Consider the following 19,933-nt stretch of genomic DNA (forward strand, 5'->3'; position numbering starts at 1 on the left):
AAGTCAAGATATTCATGATATAGAACCAGTTGAACTTTCAAAGCAGCCATGCGTAGCCGCATAGCCTTGCTTCCTGACAAACCCGCAACTGTACCAACTCTTGCTAGGCAGTATTGTTCACTGATAGAATTTTTCACACAAGAATTAGGAGTGCGGACTTGAGTGACATTATCGCCTTCTTCTGTAGAGTATGGTATACTGTCTGGGGGACCTGCTCAAGCATCAGAAGCATGAATCACGCGTCTACAACCTTGGCATGCTCAAGCGGGTGCTTTTAACCTTGGCCAATAGTGACATTGAGTGCGAGGTCAACACAGTGCTCATGGTTCGACACTGCTGTCATGTTCTCGCTCACGTCTACCTGAACATGTCTGTCAGCTCAGAGTTGTAAGTTTCAACCCTCCTTTTAGTCTACACACAACTCATATGAACATATCCGCATAGATGTGAGATCAAGTCACAAGTGCTGGAGGTCAAATGAAATCTTCAGGGTAAAGCAATTGTTTTCAATTCAAAAATTCTGTAAGAATTTTAAACTGAAATTATTTCTTCAAAATGTGACCAAGTGCAATCTTCTCACTTCTTCAGTCTTAGAATTTATGGTGATAAATATTTGGGTCATAATCTTTATTTCTAATTGTCTCCTGTGCGCTAGCTGTAAGGATCCAACAGATGACCTCTCTGACCTGTTGACCTCTCTTGTCTCAAGTTGGCGGAAACACCTAGCTGCTGCTGACGGTCAACTGCTGACAGAGGTTTATATTCATGTTGTGGAGAGTATTTCTTCCCTTCTTGCACTCTCAGGTCGGTTGCCTTGACCTTGCCCTCCAGTTATTTTTCTATGAATCTTCAATTAGCCTTCCCTCTAATGTCTGCCATAACCTTTGTGCTTTGAGTTAAAGATTGACTTACACAAAATTTTTGTAGATTTTATCAGAAAGTATCAGTATTTTACTATTATTGTGATTGTTGTTGATGAGCTGATCTGACTGTCAGGATGTTTCCAAATCAAAATTGACCAAACTTCATAGCGGTCAAACCGCTATGAAGAAAAACATAATTACATCACACGCATTACTGATGTCACATTACACGATTACACGCATTGCTGATGTCATATTACGCGAATTGCTGTTGTCATTTCACACGCATTGCTTATGTCATATTTTGATTTTAGCAGAACAACAATTAACAACAACTGATCACTGTTATATTTGTATCATATTGCAAGGCTGTTTTCTGAGTGGTAGTTTAGGCAACTGTTATTGTAGACGTAGTTACATGGAATGGGGAGATAACTACTGCCCTGCTATTTATATCCTCTTTGCCATGGTTACACACGCCAAAGATGGACCTTGACAATGCTGTGCCTCCTGATCTCACTGATTTGGCCGTCTCGCTGAAGTCTTTACTCACAGACCATATTGTAACCTCTGCACTCTCATCCATTTCGCTCTACGGCCGGGAGTTGTCTCCCAATTGGCGTATATCGATATTAAGCAGCGTGGCTGTAAGTAGTGCTGCCCAATACAATCTTGTCTTATGCCACATCCTTATACGAGGCCTCATCACACGATACCTCATTTCGCAACACACCATTATCACTACCTCATCACAAGGTACTTCATTATGCAACACACCATTATCACTACCTCATCACACAACACACCATTATCACTACCTTATCACAAGGTACCTCATTACGCAACACACCATTATCACTACCTCATCACAAGGTACTTCATTACACAATACAGCATTATCACTACCTCATCACAAGGTACTTCATTACACAATACAGCATTATCACTACCTCATCACAGGGTACCTCATTACACAACACGCCATTATCACTACCTCATCACAAGGTACCTCATTACACAACACACCATTATCACTACCTCATCACAAGGTACCTCATTACACAACACACCATTATCACTACCTCATCACACAATACATACATGCCACTTCATGACTTGACACACCTTCCCAAGAATCAAGTTATGAGTTTGAGTTTATTGTCATCACAGAAACAGATGCACCCAGAGACAAACTAAATAAATATACATATATGAATGAGCAATCACAATACAACAGGATGTGATGAAGGCCTACGTGCACAGTAGCAGGGCTAATCAAGGTGCAGGGCCCGAGTTGACATTTTTCTTAATATAATAATGTTCACATATTAAAACCTAAAGCCATCCCAATGAGTCAAGCAGGTGCCTCTTTAAAGCAATCCTAAAACTATTCGAATTTTCAATGTACCTGATCAATATTGGTAAGTCATTCCAAATACTGGACAACTGGTAAGTTACCTGTCGATGTCCAGCTGTAGATGTAGACTTATGGTAAAGTAAGTCATAAGAAGAATAACGAGTAGCATAAGAGTGTTGTTGAACATGAGTGTCAGAGTAGAATGATGAATGAGTGAGAATACCTAAACGGAGTTTGTATAACTCTTTAATTGGAAGAACATTAGCCTTTTTAACAGATCAATTGTGTGGTCTTTGAATTTTTTATGGAAGATTATTCGCATTAGACGCTTTTGAATCAGGAATATTTTATTCAAATGACACTCTGCAGCATTGCCCCACGCTTCTAAACAATAAATTAGTTTACTGTTTATTAAAGTTATGTCAAGGCTGTCCTAGCATGTTTAAAAGTTATCGCAAACAGCTGTAGTAATGTCAGATCTTTCATAAGTGCAACCTTGCACAGAAATACTTCTCATAGCTGAAGTAATTTTACTAACTGTATCAGATTAGCACTTTCTCATCACACCTACCAAATCATACCTCCTAATCATACCTACAGATCATACCCACCGATCACACCCACCGATCATACCTGCTGATCATACCCACCGATCACACCTACCGATCATACCCACAGATCATACCTACCGATCATACCCACCGATCACACCTACCGACCATACCCACCGATCACACCCACCGATCATACCCACCGATCACACCCACCGATCACACCCACTGATCATACCTAGTAGCCATAGTTACTAATCTTTTCAAAATCTGTGGTTAAAGAATATCACTTGTTTTCTTTGGTTCTAATATACCCCAGGTACAGGCAGTGCTCTACAGCCAATGACTGTGAATGAAATAGTGTTTCTCTCTGTACCTGTAGTAGTCTTAAGGTACAGCCGCACATGCCGAATGTTTTGGCTGAAATCATGAACTATACAAAAATATTTGGCAATGCAATAATATTTGGCCGAAACTCACAGAATTTTCAAAGCCGTGCATACACACTGAAATCATTGACGATATACACTTTCGATTGGCTGAACAAATTATTAGCGAGCTAGATTTCAGCAGCTTTCACGATTGGTATAGTCCAAGACACATATAACGACACACAGGAAAAATACTGACGCAGTTCAGCATAATACATACGATGCAACTGATTAAAAGAGGTACCATCTCTAGCGCAATCTAATCAGTTGCATCATTTGTACTATCTTGAATAGCTTTGGTGTTTTTCTCTCGATTCGTTTTATGAGTCAAACTATACCAATCGCGAAAGCTGCTAAAGTCGCACTCACTAATAATTTGTTCAGCCAATTCAAAGCGTGTGTTCAATGATTTTGGTGTGCATACACAGCATTGACAATTCTGTGAGCTTTGGACGAATATTTTCGTGTTTTTAAATACTTTTGTATATTTCGTGATTTTAGCTGAAACATTCAGCACACGTGGCTGTAACTTTAATCTGTCACACAGAGTCAATATGGCTGTTACAGGCAACCAGAAGAACCGTCCCGCTAGCTGCAATAGCTGAAACAATGCCGTGGCTGATAAGCAGGTTGGGCCGAACATCTCTTCACCTCATCTATGATTTGCTTCATCCACTCCTTTCCCTCCAAAGTTCACTTGTGGATGAATCTTTGGCTAGAACCATGGGATGCCTCTCCTGCATTGCTGCTGGTACTACTCAACTCAAGTGGCTTTCTGTACCGACCAGATCATCCATATACAGCCTCGAGAGAATCTATTGCGAACACTGTGGTGAGTTATGCCCTCTCTATGAAGGATAATATAACTTCGTAATCCAAATTGTGTGGAAAGGTGTTTATTTAGGTATATGTACTTGTATTGAAAGCTGTATGTGAACTGCTTTCAGGCACTAGTTAATAATGGTGATTTAGAAGTGAAGTCAAAGTTGTCTTTGTAAGGAGATTGCCTTGTGATACTACTGTTCATCGACCTGTCTTGTGGTGCCACTGTTCATCGACCCGTCTAGTGGTGCCGCTGTTCATCGACCTGTTTATTGGTGCCACTGTCCATCGACTTGTGTAGTGGTGCCACTGTCCATTGACCTGTGTAGTTGTGCCACTGTTCATCGACCTTTGTAGTGATGACACTGTTCATCAACCTGTCTAGTGGTGCCACTGTTCATGAGCCTGTCAAGCAAAGGTCAACTCACTTTATCCAAAAACCTGTATTTTGGCTCAAAGGATACTCTCCAATATATACGTTCATGATTTTTATGAATTTGTCACATGCTCCTGTAAAGCTTTGAAAAGGCATAGAATACATTGTGGCATATCAAGACTCCTACTCTGTGGCCAAAATTACATGAAGAAAGGCATCAGTTGGCCAGTAATATGCATCACAACATGCCTTTGGGTACATTTCTCAGCTTCCACAGTTCTGTCTAACAGACAAATGCGTTTTGTCATTATATGAATGTTTTTTTCGCTTGCCTTTTAGTGTAAAAAAATGCTTGCATCATTTTTTATTGCATAGATATGTATCTGTATTCATGTTACATGCAGACGGGGAAGAGGAGCTCACGTCTCATTCCGTTGACCCTGGTATGTTTGAGCCTTACATGCAGCTCATCTTCAAAGACAGCGATGACATCAGATACGAGATGGCGAGAAGTGTCTCAAGACTCTTTTCCCATCTGAAGATCACCTACTCGAACGGTCTGTCGGTTTGTAACTATTCTATATAGCGGCCGTCAGACTCACTCTCTGATTGAACCTTTACAATAGCAGTAGCAATTTATTAATATTTGTTAATTCTCTATGGTAAAATCTCTGTGATTGCTATGGTGGTCTTGCAATTGGCTAAAATTTACATGCATATTTGGTCACGCCTTTAAAAGCAACTATGGTCTCAATTAGTCATTCGTTGCCATTTGTGAAGAATTACACGTTTTTGTTTATAAAAAGTTAATCTGAGTTTCTTAATGATTTATCAAGATCTTATGCTATCAGCGTGTCTAGAACATTCCACTAGTACATCCAGGTATGATACTGTTTAGTGGAGCTAGCAGGTGAATTGACTTTAAATTACAAAGACTGCCAGCGCCATCACTTGAATATATTTCTTGTTTGAAAGTTTACAATTCTTTGAAAAAGTGAGATTGTTGAAAATGATCAAAGGAGATGGGAGACAATGAGCATAGGTTTCAGGTATTGTTTGGCAGGGGAGACAATGAGCATAGGTTTCAGGTATTGTTTGGCAGGGGAGACAATGAGTATAGGTTTCAGGTATTGTTTGACAGGGGAGACAATGAGCATGCTACAAACAACACTCAAGCTCATATCTGACCCATGCAAGGCTGTGAGGGTCGCATTCAGCAGCAGCCCACATCGTGCATTTAGAGGTAGCTCCATGGAGGTGATTGGTCAGTTTGTAGACAAGATTCTAAGTACAAACACCGAGACTGAAGACGAGGAGGTCAAGGAGACTCTCATAATGACAGTTTTTTCTTTAGGTAGGCAAACTCTCAGACTTCCTGCAGGCTACGCAGGCAGGTGAATTAGCGGCGTTCCTTACTGTTTGATTTATCTTTGGTGTAAAATATTATTAGCCAGCGTCTAAACTGTAGTACTTAATTAATCCATTGCAGATGGCGTATTAGTTGAACAGTATCCCAGCATTAACCACAAGTTTGCACTCCAATCTCTTTTATTTATATGAACCTTCAAGTAGTAACGTATATGTTGTAGATTTTTAGATTTTTTAGTATGGAAGTTTCTTTTAAATTTCAAGTCACGTTTCAACATCTTGTCTAAAACAATAACTAAATTTTATTTTCACTTTCAATCCAGATTGCGTATGTGGAACATTATTAGATTCTATTCTAATCCGAAAGAATAACTAGAAAGAGATGCTACATAGCTAACTAGAAAGAGATGCTACATAGCTAACTAGAAAGAGATGTTACATAGCTAACTAGAAAGAGATGTTACATAGCTAACTAGAAAGAGATGTTACATAGCTAACTAGAAAGATATGTTACATAGCTAACTAGAAAGATACGTTATATAGCTAACTAGAAAGATATGTTACATAGCTAACTAGAAAGATATGTTACATAGCTAACTAGAAAGAGATGTTACACAGCTAACCAGAAAGATATGTTACATAGCTAACTAGAAAGATATGTTACATAGCTAACTAGAAAGCGATGTTACACAGCTAACCAGAAAGATATGTTACATAGCTAACTCGAAAGATATGTTACATAGCTAACTAGAAAGAGATGTTATAAGCTAGTTTTGCTAACAACTTGGTTTTACTCATGATTAATGAGCATCGGTACTCAATGCTTCTCCACTAACCTTCTACCAGGGAAATTGAAGGATGAAAACCTGCTGCCAATCTGCATACGATTCTTAGTAGAAAGTTACCTTTCCACAAACGAGAGTGTGTCTGCAGCTGCCTTCACAAACCTGCTGAGACTAGCCGAGTACAGAGGCCTCAGTCCAACTCAGGTAGGCCAGATTATTTGTTTTTACTGAGGTGTTCAGTGTTGCCATGAAATGTACAATCCAAGTATATGGATGTCATAGTAAAAGAAAAGGTGAAACCTTAGCAGGCGCAGGAAATTTTCATCAAAATCTGCTGCACTATTGATCTGTAGCACCATTTGAAGAACCAGTTAGCTGTTTTTTGTTATTTCTGTGCGTGTCATCTTCACTCTGGTTTTAGTGCAAGTTGTTTTGAAAACTTTAAAATATTTTTAGTTTTTTTAGTAGGAAAGTTTGATTAACAGTAACAGAAGAGTGAGTGTTCATTCATCATCATCTGCCTCTGCATATGTGGTTTAGTTTTATTGCTGTCGGCAGCAGCGGTAAAATATCTCATATTATTATTCCAACTTGCATCATGCTTATTCCAACAAATGAACTTTTTAAGTCTTTGAATCTTCTTACTTTACCTATGCTAAATATTTATTTTGCATCAAGTAAAAGTTTCAAGATCTTTCATGGTTTGTGTCCTCATTTTTACAGGTTTTCAATTTATTTCAACTCAAGTAATATTAACAAATTGCATACAACTTCTAACAATTATTCTGAAAATATCATCGCTCGCTGCTTTAACAATCCTCCACCTAATATCATCGCTCGCTGCTTTAACAATCCTCCACCTAATATCATTGCTCGCTGCTTTAACAATCCTCCACCTAATATCATTGCTCGCTGCTTTAACAATCCTCCACCTAATATCATTGCTCGCTGCTTTAACAATCCTCCACCTAATATCATCGCTCGCTGCTTTAACAATCCTCCACCTAATATCATTGCTCGCTGCTTTAACAATCCTCCACCTAATATCATTGCTCGCTGCTTTAACAATCCTCCACCTAATATCATTGCTAGCTGCTTTAACAATCCTCCACCTAATATCATTGCTCGCTGCTTTAACAATCCTCCACCTAATATCATTGCTAGCTGCTTTAACAATCCTCCACCTAATATCATTGCCAGCTGCTTTAACAATCCTCCACCTAATATCATTGCTCGCTGCTTTAACAATCCTCCACCTAATATCATTGCTCGCTGCTTTAACAATCCTCCACCTAATATCATTGCTCGCTGCTTTAACAATCCTCCACCTAATATCATTGCTAGCTGCTTTAACAATCCTCCACCTAATATCATCGCTAGCTGCTTTAATAATCCTCCACCTAATATCATTGCTAGCTGCTTTAACAATCCTCCACCTAATATCATTGCTCGCTGCTTTAACAATCCTCCACCTAATATCATTGCTCGCTGCTTTAACAATCCTCCACCTAATATCATTGCTAGCTGCTTTAACAATCCTCCACCTAATATCATTGCTAGCTGCTTTAACAATCCTCCACCTAATATCATCGCTAGCTGCTTTAATAATCCTCCACCTAATATCATTGCTAGCTGCTTTAACAATCCTCCACCTAATATCATTGCTCGCTGCTTTAACAATCCTCCACCTAATATCATTGCTCGCTGCTTTAACAATCCTCCACCTAATATCATTGCTAGCTGCTTTAACAATCCTCCACCTAATATCATTGCCAGCTGCTTTAACAATCCTCCACCTAATATCATCGCTAGCTGCTTTAACAATCCTCCACCTAATATCATTGCTCGCTGCTTTAACAATCCTCCACCTAATATCATTGCCAGCTGCTTTAACAATCCTCCACCTAATATCATTGCTCGCTGCTTTAACAATCCTCCACCTAATATCATTGCTCGCTGCTTTAACAATCCTCCACCTAATATCGTTGCTAGCTGCTTTAACAATCCTCCACCTAATATCATCGCTAGCTGCTTTAACAATCCTCCACCTAATATCATTGCTCGCTGCTTTAACAATCCTCCACCTAATATCATTGCCAGCTGCTTTAACAATCCTCCACCTAATATCATTGCTCGCTGCTTTAACAATCCTCCACCTAATATCATCGCTCGCTGCTTTAACAATCCTCCACCCAATATCATTGCTCGCTGCTTTAACAATCCTCCACCTAATATCATTGCTAGCTGCTTTAACAATCCTCCACCTAATATCATCGCTAGCTGCTTTAACAATCCTCCACCTAATATCATTGCTAGCTGCTTTAACAATCCTCCACCTAATATCATTGCTCGCTGCTTTAACAATCCTCCACCTAATATCATTGCTCGCTGCTTTAACAATCCTCCACCTAATATCATTGCTCGCTGCTTTAACAATCCTCCACCTAATATCATTGCTAGCTGCTTTAACAATCCTCCACCTAATATCATTGCCAGCTGCTTTAACAATCCTCCACCTAATATCATTGCTAGCTGCTTTAATAATCCTCCACCTAATATCATTGCTAGCTGCTTTAACAATCCTCCACCTAATATCATCGCTCGCTGCTTTAACAATCCTCCACCTAATATCATTGCTAGCTGCTTTAACAATCCTCCACCTAATATCATTGCTAGCTGCTTTAACAATCCTCCACCTAATATCATTGCTAGCTGCTTTAACAATCCTCCACCTAATATCATTGCTCGCTGCTTTAACAATCCTCCACCTAATATCATTGCTCGCTGCTTTAACAATCCTCCACCTAATATCATTGCTAGCTGCTTTAACAATCCTCCACCTAATATCATTGCTCGCTGCTTTAACAATCCTCCACCCAATATCATTGCTAGCTGCTTTAACAATCCTCCACCTAATATCATTGCTCGCTGCTTTAACAATCCTCCACCTAATATCATTGCTAGCTGCTTTAACAATCCTCCACCTAATATCATTGCTCGCTGCTTTAACAATCCTCCACCCAATATCATTGCTAGCTGCTTTAACAATCCTCCACCTAATATCATTGCTCGCTGCTTTAACAATCCTCCACCTAATATCATTGCTAGCTGCTTTAACAATCCTCCACCTAATATCATTGCTAGCTGCTTTAACAATCCTCCACCTAATATCATTGCTAGCTGCTTTAACAATCCTCCACCTAATATCATTGCTCGCTGCTTTAACAATCCTCCACCCAATATCATTGCTAGCTGCTTTAACAATCCTCCACCTAATATCACTGCTCGCTGCTTTAACAATCCTCCACCTAATATCATCGCTAGCTGCTTTAACAATCCTCCACCTAATATCATTGCTAGCTGCTTTAACAATCCTCCACCTAATATCATTGCCAGCTGCTTTAACAATCCTCCACCTAATATCATAGCCAGCTGCTTTAACAATCCTCCACCTAATATCATTGCTCGCTGCTTTAACAATCCTCCACCTAATATCATTGCTCGCTGCTTTAACAATCCTCCACCTAATATCCGTTCTATTAACAAAGAAAGGCACTTTAAACGCTATATGTCACACCATTTATTTTTAGTGGCTAACTGCTGCCCTTTTTTCTTGTTTTTTGTTTTGTGATTCTTGCATGACACAATTTGGAAAACATTTCTGTTTGAAATGAAATTGTTGCCGATCAAGTAATATATATACGATGCTATAAATTAGTTTGCCATACATGTGATGCCGCTACCACCTTCTGTTACTTTTCATATGCTATTAATTTTGTCTGATTCGTTAATTATTTTTTTTACATTAACAACATTTTCGGCTTGTTTGAGCAGACCTACCAACATAACCAGAGTCTGTTAGCCGAGTGTCTAAGTGAGAAAGTCGTGGAGATCTTGTCACGCAGCTACTCGGAGGGGTCAACAGTTATGGACCTGTTCCATAATGCCAGTCGGCTTTTCCACTACGAGTCACCAGCCGTCTTCCTCAGGAGTCTTGAGAAGCACATAGTTCCATTTTTGATCACGAGCAGTCATGCAGAGATACCAAAGGTTGGCTCACGCTCTGTCACTCTTCTTTGTCACTCTTCTCTTGCCTAGCCTGTACTCCCAGATAAATTAGCTTTATATAAATTAATTTGATAAATGCTTTAGCTACTCATCTATCGTTTGGCATTCACCCGCTACTTATTAGACTGTTACGACTATCGGATGTTTGACATGTTTTGAGTTCCTGAACCTTTTGTACAGGTGCTGAGGCTGTTGGCTGGTCAGGTGGGTAAAACCTACCAGCAGTTGTTTACTTCTAACATGCAATACGTCTTCTCACATCTTGTGCGCTTTTGTGACCGTCCGACCTTTGAACAGAGAATTGCCTTTTTGGAATCGGAATCACGTCTCACCATTGGTAAGTTACAAATCAGTGTAAGTTACAAGTCAGTGTAAGTTACGAGGCATTGTATCTCTATCTACCGCTGTATGTGAGGCCCCAGATATTTCACATTGCTAGCTGATTGGCTCACTGTTTCAAGGGTAGATAAATAACACTTTTTGTTACATAATGATAATAGCTGATGGTCTCTGTCTGAGTCATATGTAGCTTTCCATGTAAGAGCAAGCGATTCCACGAGTAGTGCTATTATCGCAGAAGCAGTGGTTCAACTTGTATTATTTTTAGAAATTAATTCTCTTTACCTAAATTCAGCCTTTTGAAGAAGTGCATCGATATTGGCTATTGTTATTACAGTCAGCTTCCGACATTTCGTGTCATTCCTGACAGTCGCCAGGACATACGGAGTGTCTAAACTGTTCTCTTAGCTTTATGATTAGTTGCAAATTTGAGCACGTCGCCACCTCAGCATAGCACTTAACAGTTTCCTTTTTTTTAGGCAGCCTTCTGAGACGCTCTTTTCAGGGAGTTCTCCAGCATCTCCTTCTTTACATTGGCTGCCGACAGCAGCAAATCAGGCTTGGTTTGACTTTTTTCATGAGCCAGGATGGCCAGACCCAGCTGGCCCCTGGTACTCAGGTTTGTTGGCTATGTCATGCCTAATTGTATCTGTTAACATGTAGGTTATAGCTGCATCGCCTAGCCATCCACTCCATATACAGTATATACATAAATATATATAGTACAGTGGAATCTCTACTTGCAATAGACTGCATACAAAGTTTTAAAGCTACGAAACATCTTATGGTAGAAATTTTGCTTTGACTTGCAAAAAGATTTTCTAGATATAAAAGGCCGTTTGCATTTTGGGCCATTCGTTTGGTTCGTGTTTTGGACTGTTTTTCTGGTTTGTACGACGTACTATGGGCCTGACTCAGTTTCATTTGCTAGCTAGCAAAATTCAGTAAACGACAAGTGTTGCGTTTTTCATTCATTATGTAATTTGGAGTTATCATGTGTCACATAAAGAATAGGACAACTTTAATTTCTAGCAATTCAAGCTATACCTTTTTGTATGCAGGCACCATTTTTTCAGTGCGAAGTCAATAGATTTTTTACTTATGTTCTTAAAACATTTATTCTAAGCAAAACAAAACCGGGACAACAAAGCAACACCCATCTTTTCTAACCATCATCCTCAAACTTCCCATTGTCTATGCTTAGCCTTGTCTAGATGGCCAACGGCAAAAATAAGCAAACACCATTTTTAGTTTTTATTCGTTATTTTTCTGGTCTTTTTCTATATGTACTTTATTTATTAATTATGCGGTACCATAACTCTAGCATCTATTTGATATAATTATGTCACCTGCATTTATAATTTATACAAATATCACATCTGAGTTTTGTAGGACTTCAAACGGATTAGGGCATTTATATGATAAAATCAGTTTCTACTTATGAAATTTTCTACTTACGACATGATTTTCGGAACGAATTATTTTCTCAAATAGAGGTTCTGCTGCAAATGTATATATGATATATATATACATATATATATATATATATATATATATATATATATATATATATAGAAATGTATCATACTTAGAACTAAAATCAGAGTGCTCAACATAGGATGGAGCAGTATAAATTAGAAAATTAAATAGTTCACTTATCTTTCAGCCACTGACAGTTTCCTGCTAGTGCATTTCTCAGGCTGTAGACTTCAACTTGTATATACATGTATATATATATATATGTATATAAATATATACATGTACTCATGTACTCATGTATAAATATATATACATGTACATATATATTTGTACGTATAGCTCACAGTGAGCCTTTTTGTTGAATTCAGCATCTCTATTCATTTGAAAGAGTCAACTGCCAGCACCCTGAAGGGTGTTCCATGATCATCATTGTTGATAGAGATGGGCACCTGTAGGCTCGCTTGTAAGCTAGCGCTGCCCACTGCCACTCATCTGTCATATTGCTACATCTCTTACTAGTTACTGTTTTGTGGTGCTGAAGGTCTCAGACGAACAGTTGGCGGAGTTTGTCGAGAGACAATTCCTCGGGGTGCTCGTCTACTTTGATCAGACTCTCCTACAGAAGTCAAGCGATCTGAAGAAGAAAGAGCTCGTCATCTCCAGTCTTATTCAGCTGATCAAACTCCTCGGTATTAAAAGGGTCACACAACTCAAGGTTAAGATCTCAACCTCTCTAAAGTAAGTGAAGCTCTCTTCATATGCTCTAATGCGTTTGGTTATGCAGCAACTCTACATATAGTAGAGTTGCGTGCCTTGTTTATCAATAGGTTTTTTAGTAATTTCAATGACTATTAGCTTTTACATGGCAGTTAATTATCTCGTTACAGAAAGGCTTTATAACGGCGTGCCTTAGTACCTATGCAGAAACATTGATCACGGATCACAGAGTTAACAGATTCACCCAAAATTTTACCTCAATAAATTTAGGATATTGGGTTATTATTTCGCCAAAACAACAACGAACCAGTTAGTTTTTTGTTCTCTCAGAATTCACAGTATAAAATAACGGTTTCCAAATTTTTTTATGTTCTTTTTATGATATAAAAAAAAATGTAAACAGTGACCTAAACATATTTCTGCTAGCGGAATCCTTCAATATTCGACCTCAGATATTTCTAATAACTATATGTATTTTATATCATTGAATCGGGTCTGTTTTTTGTCAAACTACGAAAATGATAGCGTTTTTCTTTTGCAACCGGTTTCACTAAATTAAAATATTTAATGTCTTACGTTTGTCAAATGCATTGATTCTTGTGCAGAAATAATTCCAAAAACTTTAGATTGAAGCTCTATGACAGAAATTCGGGCTTTTACAGTAAAAATATCGAGTAAACATCAGCAACAGGTTATCGGTATGAATTAATTCTGTGAGAACAAACAGAAGATTCTGTAAAAAAAAGTTAACTTCGGTTCATAAGAGTTATATTTTTTAGTATAACAAAGATTTGTTCTCTCGTGTTATTTTAATCAAGAGAAAACAATTCATCTCTCATTACCATGACCTATGACATGAATTTTTCAACATAAAACATCGAGCAAACATAGGTCTTGACATTTCAAGTACTTTCCAACTTCTCTCCAAAGTTCTTTAATACCGCAGTTTTGTAAATTAAAGGAATATAGTTCGCCAAAATTACAAATAAAATGTAAAAGTTATAAAAAATATTTAAGGTGCTTCATTTAAACTATATTTAGTGCAATAACACATTTATTTTAAAACTATGGAACTAGTGGAGTATTTATTATTGTTTTTTAAGCTCGAGAACTAATTGAATTAAATAGAATAATATTTTCTTATAAGAATGTTTTCTCCAACATATAATGACTTCGCAGTGCAAAGCAAATATCGGAATGGATCAACTTTGTATGTCAAGTTTGGACTGTATACTAAGTGTCATTAAAACATTTCCCTTTTCAATATATTGGCTGATGTAGAGGCTGCTGGACAGTTTCTCTGGATACTCGAATATTCACCTCTCTTCATCATCCTAATCTACTAGCATCTTTTGCTAGTTTATCTCTGCGTGTAGCCATTGTGAGGATTTACCTGTAGGGAAATAGTTTGTCACATGAATTGTATTTTTAGGTTGGCGCTGGCAACTACTACTGGCAACTTCCCTAAACTGTGCTGCGAGGCGTGGCTTTGCTTTGTTCAGCATGTCGAGGTCACAGCTCTCAAACCAATGCTCTCCTTTATTATTGTAACCCTACTGCCTCTTGTGAGGACGCTGCCGGAGATGGTTGCTCAGGTGCTTAAGTACCTGGTGATTACCTGCAAGTATGAATGTTATTATTGAATAAGTCTCCGCCCACTTAACACTGGTTCTTAATATTAACTGTCTCCGCCCAGGTGGCGCTTAATTCTATTGATTTACCCTCTCCTTCCATTTATCATGTGGTGAATATCCTTAAGAGGCTAAGAATATGTTATACATTTAGACGCATTATTCAGACTTATTATTCTTTTTATAGGAAACAATTGAGCAGCTCGTTCAATGAACTCTATTTTGTGCCAGACATACCAGAGTTAGGAGAGGTCAATGCTGTTCTCAAACGCTACGTTATTTTCTCTGGTCGTCCCGATGCCTTTCCGCTTCAGTTGAAACAGTACTTAGCAGGAGTAGACCATGAGAACTCCGAGGTCAGCAAGCAGGCTCTCTCTAAGCTGCGTCAGCTGCTCACCGATCATAAGGGTCAGCTACATCAGATGACCTTGGGAGCTGAGACAGTCGATCCTCTCATTACAGAGACTATGCTTAAGGTAGGAGATAGCTCTCTGATTCTTGCTATGTTTGGCAGCTTTTTCAGCAATTGTGAACAAAGTTAGGGGCCCAGAGGGTTGGAGCGAGGTTTTTCTTTCCTGTAAAGTGGCCGTAAGTACGTCCGCTGAAGTCAGTTTCCTTAATTTTTACTCCCCTACTCATAAAATTCTAGCTGGTATTAGCATTAAATATTGACCTAATAAATGATAAACTCATTAAAGATGAACTCACGCATAATTTTAATAGATGTTATTAGAAAGTATCATCGGTATTCTATTATTTGCGATTGTTTTTGATGTTCGAGGTGATCTGACTGCCAGGATGTTTCTAGATTAAAATTGACAAAACTTGATTATGGTTAACACACTCGGATCAAGTGAAAGTGCCATTATGACGTCTATAGTTGCAAATTACCGACACAATAGAGACCCGTAACGTTGCAACTTGAATGCAATATGTCAATATGTTTTATCGTGATGAAAACAACTAATGACCTCATTTCAAACATATTTCTGTTCTGAATGTTTTAACAACGATCAAGTTACGTTGATTTTTAATCTTGCCAGTCAGATCACTTCCAACATCAAAAATAATCGCAAATGATAGAAAAATACTGATACTTTCGATTAAAATTTACTAAAATATTGTGCAAATTCATCTTTAAGCGCCTTTAACTCTTTAGCTGCAGAAAGCAGTTGTAACGCATATATCGCTCTGCCCTTAGTACCTCACCATAGTACCTTCTCACCTTGGTTTGATGCAAAAACAAAGATCATGGATTACAGAGTTTACAGCTCAACCCAAAATTTTGAAACAATAAATTTAGGACAACGGGTTATCATTTTGTCAAAAAAATGAGCTAGTTATCTTTCTTTTCATTGAAAATTTACAGAATGCAGTTTCCAAATTTTTTTATTTTCGGTTTAGAATTAATGAAAAGAAAATTGTAAATGGTATCCTAAACGGATTTCTGCTAGCGAAACTTTTTTAACAGCTATTTCTGATATTTCTCAGATATTTCTGATAGCTATCGTTAAAACCTCTAATTGACCGCCACTAAAGAATAATAGCGCGCCATGGCGTTCAATTAGAGGTTTTACGGTATATATTTTTATATTTGAAATAGGTCTGCGCTTTGGTCAAACTTCAAAAACTTAAGCGTTGTTTTTGCATCCGGTTTCACTAAACTAAAAAAATATTGAACATTGCTCTTCTTTAAAATGTATTGATTCTTGTGCAGAATTTTCTGCTAATTTAAAAAACTTTAAATTAAGGCTCTGTAGCAGAAACACTAGCTTTTATAATAAAAAACTGAGAACGTCAGCCAAAGTTTTTTGTTTGAATTAATTCTGTCAGAATGAGCAAAAATCTTCATAATGAAAGAGTTGAACAGATGCGTAGAAAGACCTTTGTAGGTCACATAATTTGCAAGTTTTTTTCTTGATAGGAGACAACTCATAGAAGCTCGTGAAAAATCATTAGTTTTTATATGTTATGTTACATTACTGTTCGTAAAATAGTTGGTAACTCCAGTATTTTTACAAGCAGGAAGGTGAGGCAATGCTGTCTATTATCACGGATCCCTCCTATTATCAACAAATGTAATGTAATTAATCTAGAACTTCTCAAATTGTTATCTTAGCTGTCGGTCAAAGTGGAGCTGTGTGAGATCCTATAGGTTGATTGTAGTTTGTGTTGGAGATAGTCTATTGGTTAATCATAGTTTGTGTGCGAGAGGTTCTATTGGTTGATTGTAGTTTGCATGCGAAAGATCCTATTGGTTGATTGTACTTTGTGTGCAAGGCATCCTATTAGTTGGTTGTAGTTTGTTTTTGGAGGATCCTATTGGCTGATCATAGTTTGTGTGTGAGAGATCTTAATGGTTGGTTGTAGTTTTTGGGAGATCCTATTGGTTGGTCATAGTTCGCTTGCGGCTCTTATACATTATAAATTGTAGGAGTGTTGAGGAATTTTCTTTCTCTGTAATGATTATAAAATGTCTTATCAGGAAATGAGTGCTGTTGATGCTTTGCTGTTTCCCTAATATACATGTAACTGCAAAGAGTTTGGTGGTTTTAGTACAAGTTATTCGCATAATGTCCTAGTCTTAATTGGTTTTGAGAATATCAGGAAATATAGATATTACCTTTTATGAGAGCAGCATTTCAAACAAACCTGTTCTTATTTGTCAAAACAGTTAACAAGCAGCAGGATGAAGGCTGATGATGAAATGAAGCTGCTCTACGCCGACTGCCTTGCCGAGCTCGGTGCCATCGACCCTGGCAAAATGATGAACATCGCCTTGAGCTCTCCAACTAGGAGCAAATCTAGCAGGGATCTGGGAGTTATTAACTCCCCTGCATTCACTGTTGATTATATTGAGGTTTTGGTGACGGCTCTTTTGTCAGCCGAGACAACTCCAAAACAGGTACGTAACTTTATATACAAAAAATTCGGTTGAGGGTGAAACATTATTATGAATGAATATTAAGATTTCGTTGCTGTTTGTACGTCATCAAACAATTGTTGTAAGTAATGTACATGTATTATTATTTACATGACTGTAATGGTAGTGTGTTGCTTCATGTCTCTCCTCATGAATCAGTAGAAATGATCTTACATGTGTTTCCTACCGTCGCTAGCAAAGGTCCCATGCTATCAGTTGTTGTCAACCAAACAGGCAGACGCTTGCTCTACCATAATAAAAAGATTTTTCTTTGAGTATTAGCTTACTGATTAAACGTAACTCTGCAATACAAAGAGCTGTCTACTCTTTTCCTAATACTTCCTCGAAATATGGTGATGGTCTGTCCGCTTTCTTAATCTGAATTTGCTAGCAAAGCGTTCACTGAGCCTTCAAGAAACTTTATTAGTTTTTCACACATTTCTTGAAAGATTGTTAGAACCTCAGGCTTTGTTGGTTGTTAAAAGCTTGTCTTCATAGAATGCCTTTAAGATATCTATCTAATGCCAGGAGACAGAACTGTATGAAGCTATTTTCATATATTATTGTCTTTTTAGATCATGTGGCTAATCAAGACAAACTGCTTGTAAAATAGAATTAGAGCTAACTGTAGTCTGTCGTATGCTTGTTGGTTGTGTTGTTGTTCATACCGAGTGAACTAGGAGTTTTATTCTTACCTGTCATCCATTCCTCCTATGAGTGTTGTACATTTGCTATTGTTGAGCAGTGTCAGCATTTCTCCTGGGTGGTTTTGTAACTATGGCAGCTGTTTTAGGACTGTATAGCTCTAGCCATTCAGGGAGCACTCACTCTGTTTGACGTGAAAAATAGTGAGAGCAATGAGATATGGAAGAGCCTCTCATCACAGACTCAAGACATTCTCCCTCCTTACCTCGAGTCAAAGTACTTGTCTACGTCCACACATATACCTACTTAAATCTACAAAGCTGTCTAGTCAGAGCCTTGGTGCATATGTGTCTATAGTTTTGTAATAGTCTCATCAGAGTATTTTTTAAATGTATGCATTTGTTTTATGTCTATGGAATCTCAATATTAAGTTTGGAGAGTCCTACTGCTCCAGCAAGTTTTCTTCAGTCACAGAGTTATGCGTAGATTCAATTTTAAACTATTTGATTTTTTTTGCAAAGCATGTAAGTATTTCAGATTGCATTTCATCACATGTAAGAACTTCAAATTTATTTTTTAGTTTACTCTGAATTTTTGATCAGAAACAAAATGTTTAATTTAAGAAAAGGCAGCTCATTGGCTTCATCAATTCACGGAAAAGCATGGCGAGGGCAAGAAACAGAATGTAGTAGAATTGATAAAATCGGTTTGGTCTAAAATCCTAGTCCTTTGCATGTGCGACAATCAATCATAGAAAGTGGCATTAAGCTGACATCATTTTAAGGACTGTTTGCATCACTGTATAACAGTGAGCTCATTATAGCTCATTAAAGGCCCGTATTTCCAGCACTAGAACTAAAAAAGTCTAACTTTTAAATTTTTTTTACTTTTGCATTTTGATGAAAAATACAATTAACAAGTTGTTACCTCGAATAGAAAATATTGCTGTAAAACACAAGCATCTGTTATTCATTGCCAGCGAGCAGTTACCGATATTACTTGCTATCAGCCCTCGCTACAAGTTGCAACAAGGGAAGGCAATTCTGGTTAGTTCACTCAATTAGAGTGTATATGTTGAAGAAGGGATAACTGTCATGAACATAGTTTACCTCATTTGAATGTAGCAGTTATTGGTTACTGTAAAAGAAAGATATATTATTCACATCAATGCGGGTACATCAATGCTGTCCTCTAGCGATAAGTGTATTGCAGGTACACCATTGCTGACCGCAACTGGCTGAAAGTCGACTCTCCTGTCTATAACAGCTCGAAAGGAACTCTGTTTACTGACTGGCTCTGCAATTGGACCGCCCTTCTTGCCAGCAAGGTTTGTCCGGATAACTTTAAGCTAAGTAGGTTTTGGTGAATTGTTTCATTTAAAATAAAAATGCATTTTTTTATTCTCAGGATGTTTCACATTTTAAGTTTATGTAGAAGTATTTTAAAAAGTTACTTAAGCACACATCTGCTCGGCATAAAAGAAATTTTGCGTAGCTACCAGCAATCTTGCTGAATGATGCTTTTGGTGTGTAACTTTCAGTTTAACTTTTACTGACACCGAGGTAGGTGATGGCTCAG

The 19,933-nt window shown here is 37.9% G+C and overlaps 1 protein-coding gene across 1 annotated transcript in view; it reads left to right on the forward strand.

Moving 5' to 3' along the window:
• The first annotated feature begins 428 nt into the window (after positions 1-428).
• Positions 429-19,933, forward strand: part of LOC137400356 (serine/threonine-protein kinase atr-like) — a 45,664-nt gene continuing 26,159 nt past the window's right edge. Inside the window, 16 exon segments of the mRNA XM_068086684.1 lie at positions 429-491; positions 656-804; positions 1,272-1,510; positions 3,770-4,034; positions 4,805-4,957; positions 5,542-5,754; positions 6,615-6,757; positions 10,388-10,603; positions 10,802-10,958; positions 11,440-11,579; positions 12,981-13,177; positions 14,589-14,780; positions 14,975-15,263; positions 17,462-17,692; positions 18,504-18,631; positions 19,568-19,682. Of these exon segments, the coding sequence (XP_067942785.1) occupies positions 478-491; positions 656-804; positions 1,272-1,510; positions 3,770-4,034; positions 4,805-4,957; positions 5,542-5,754; positions 6,615-6,757; positions 10,388-10,603; positions 10,802-10,958; positions 11,440-11,579; positions 12,981-13,177; positions 14,589-14,780; positions 14,975-15,263; positions 17,462-17,692; positions 18,504-18,631; positions 19,568-19,682 (2,841 nt within the window). The 5' untranslated portion in view covers positions 429-477.

The sequence above is a fragment of the Watersipora subatra genome, chromosome 7 (genome assembly GCF_963576615.1).
Source record: "Watersipora subatra chromosome 7, tzWatSuba1.1, whole genome shotgun sequence".
Classification (NCBI taxonomy): Eukaryota; Metazoa; Bryozoa; class Gymnolaemata; order Cheilostomatida; family Watersiporidae; genus Watersipora; species Watersipora subatra.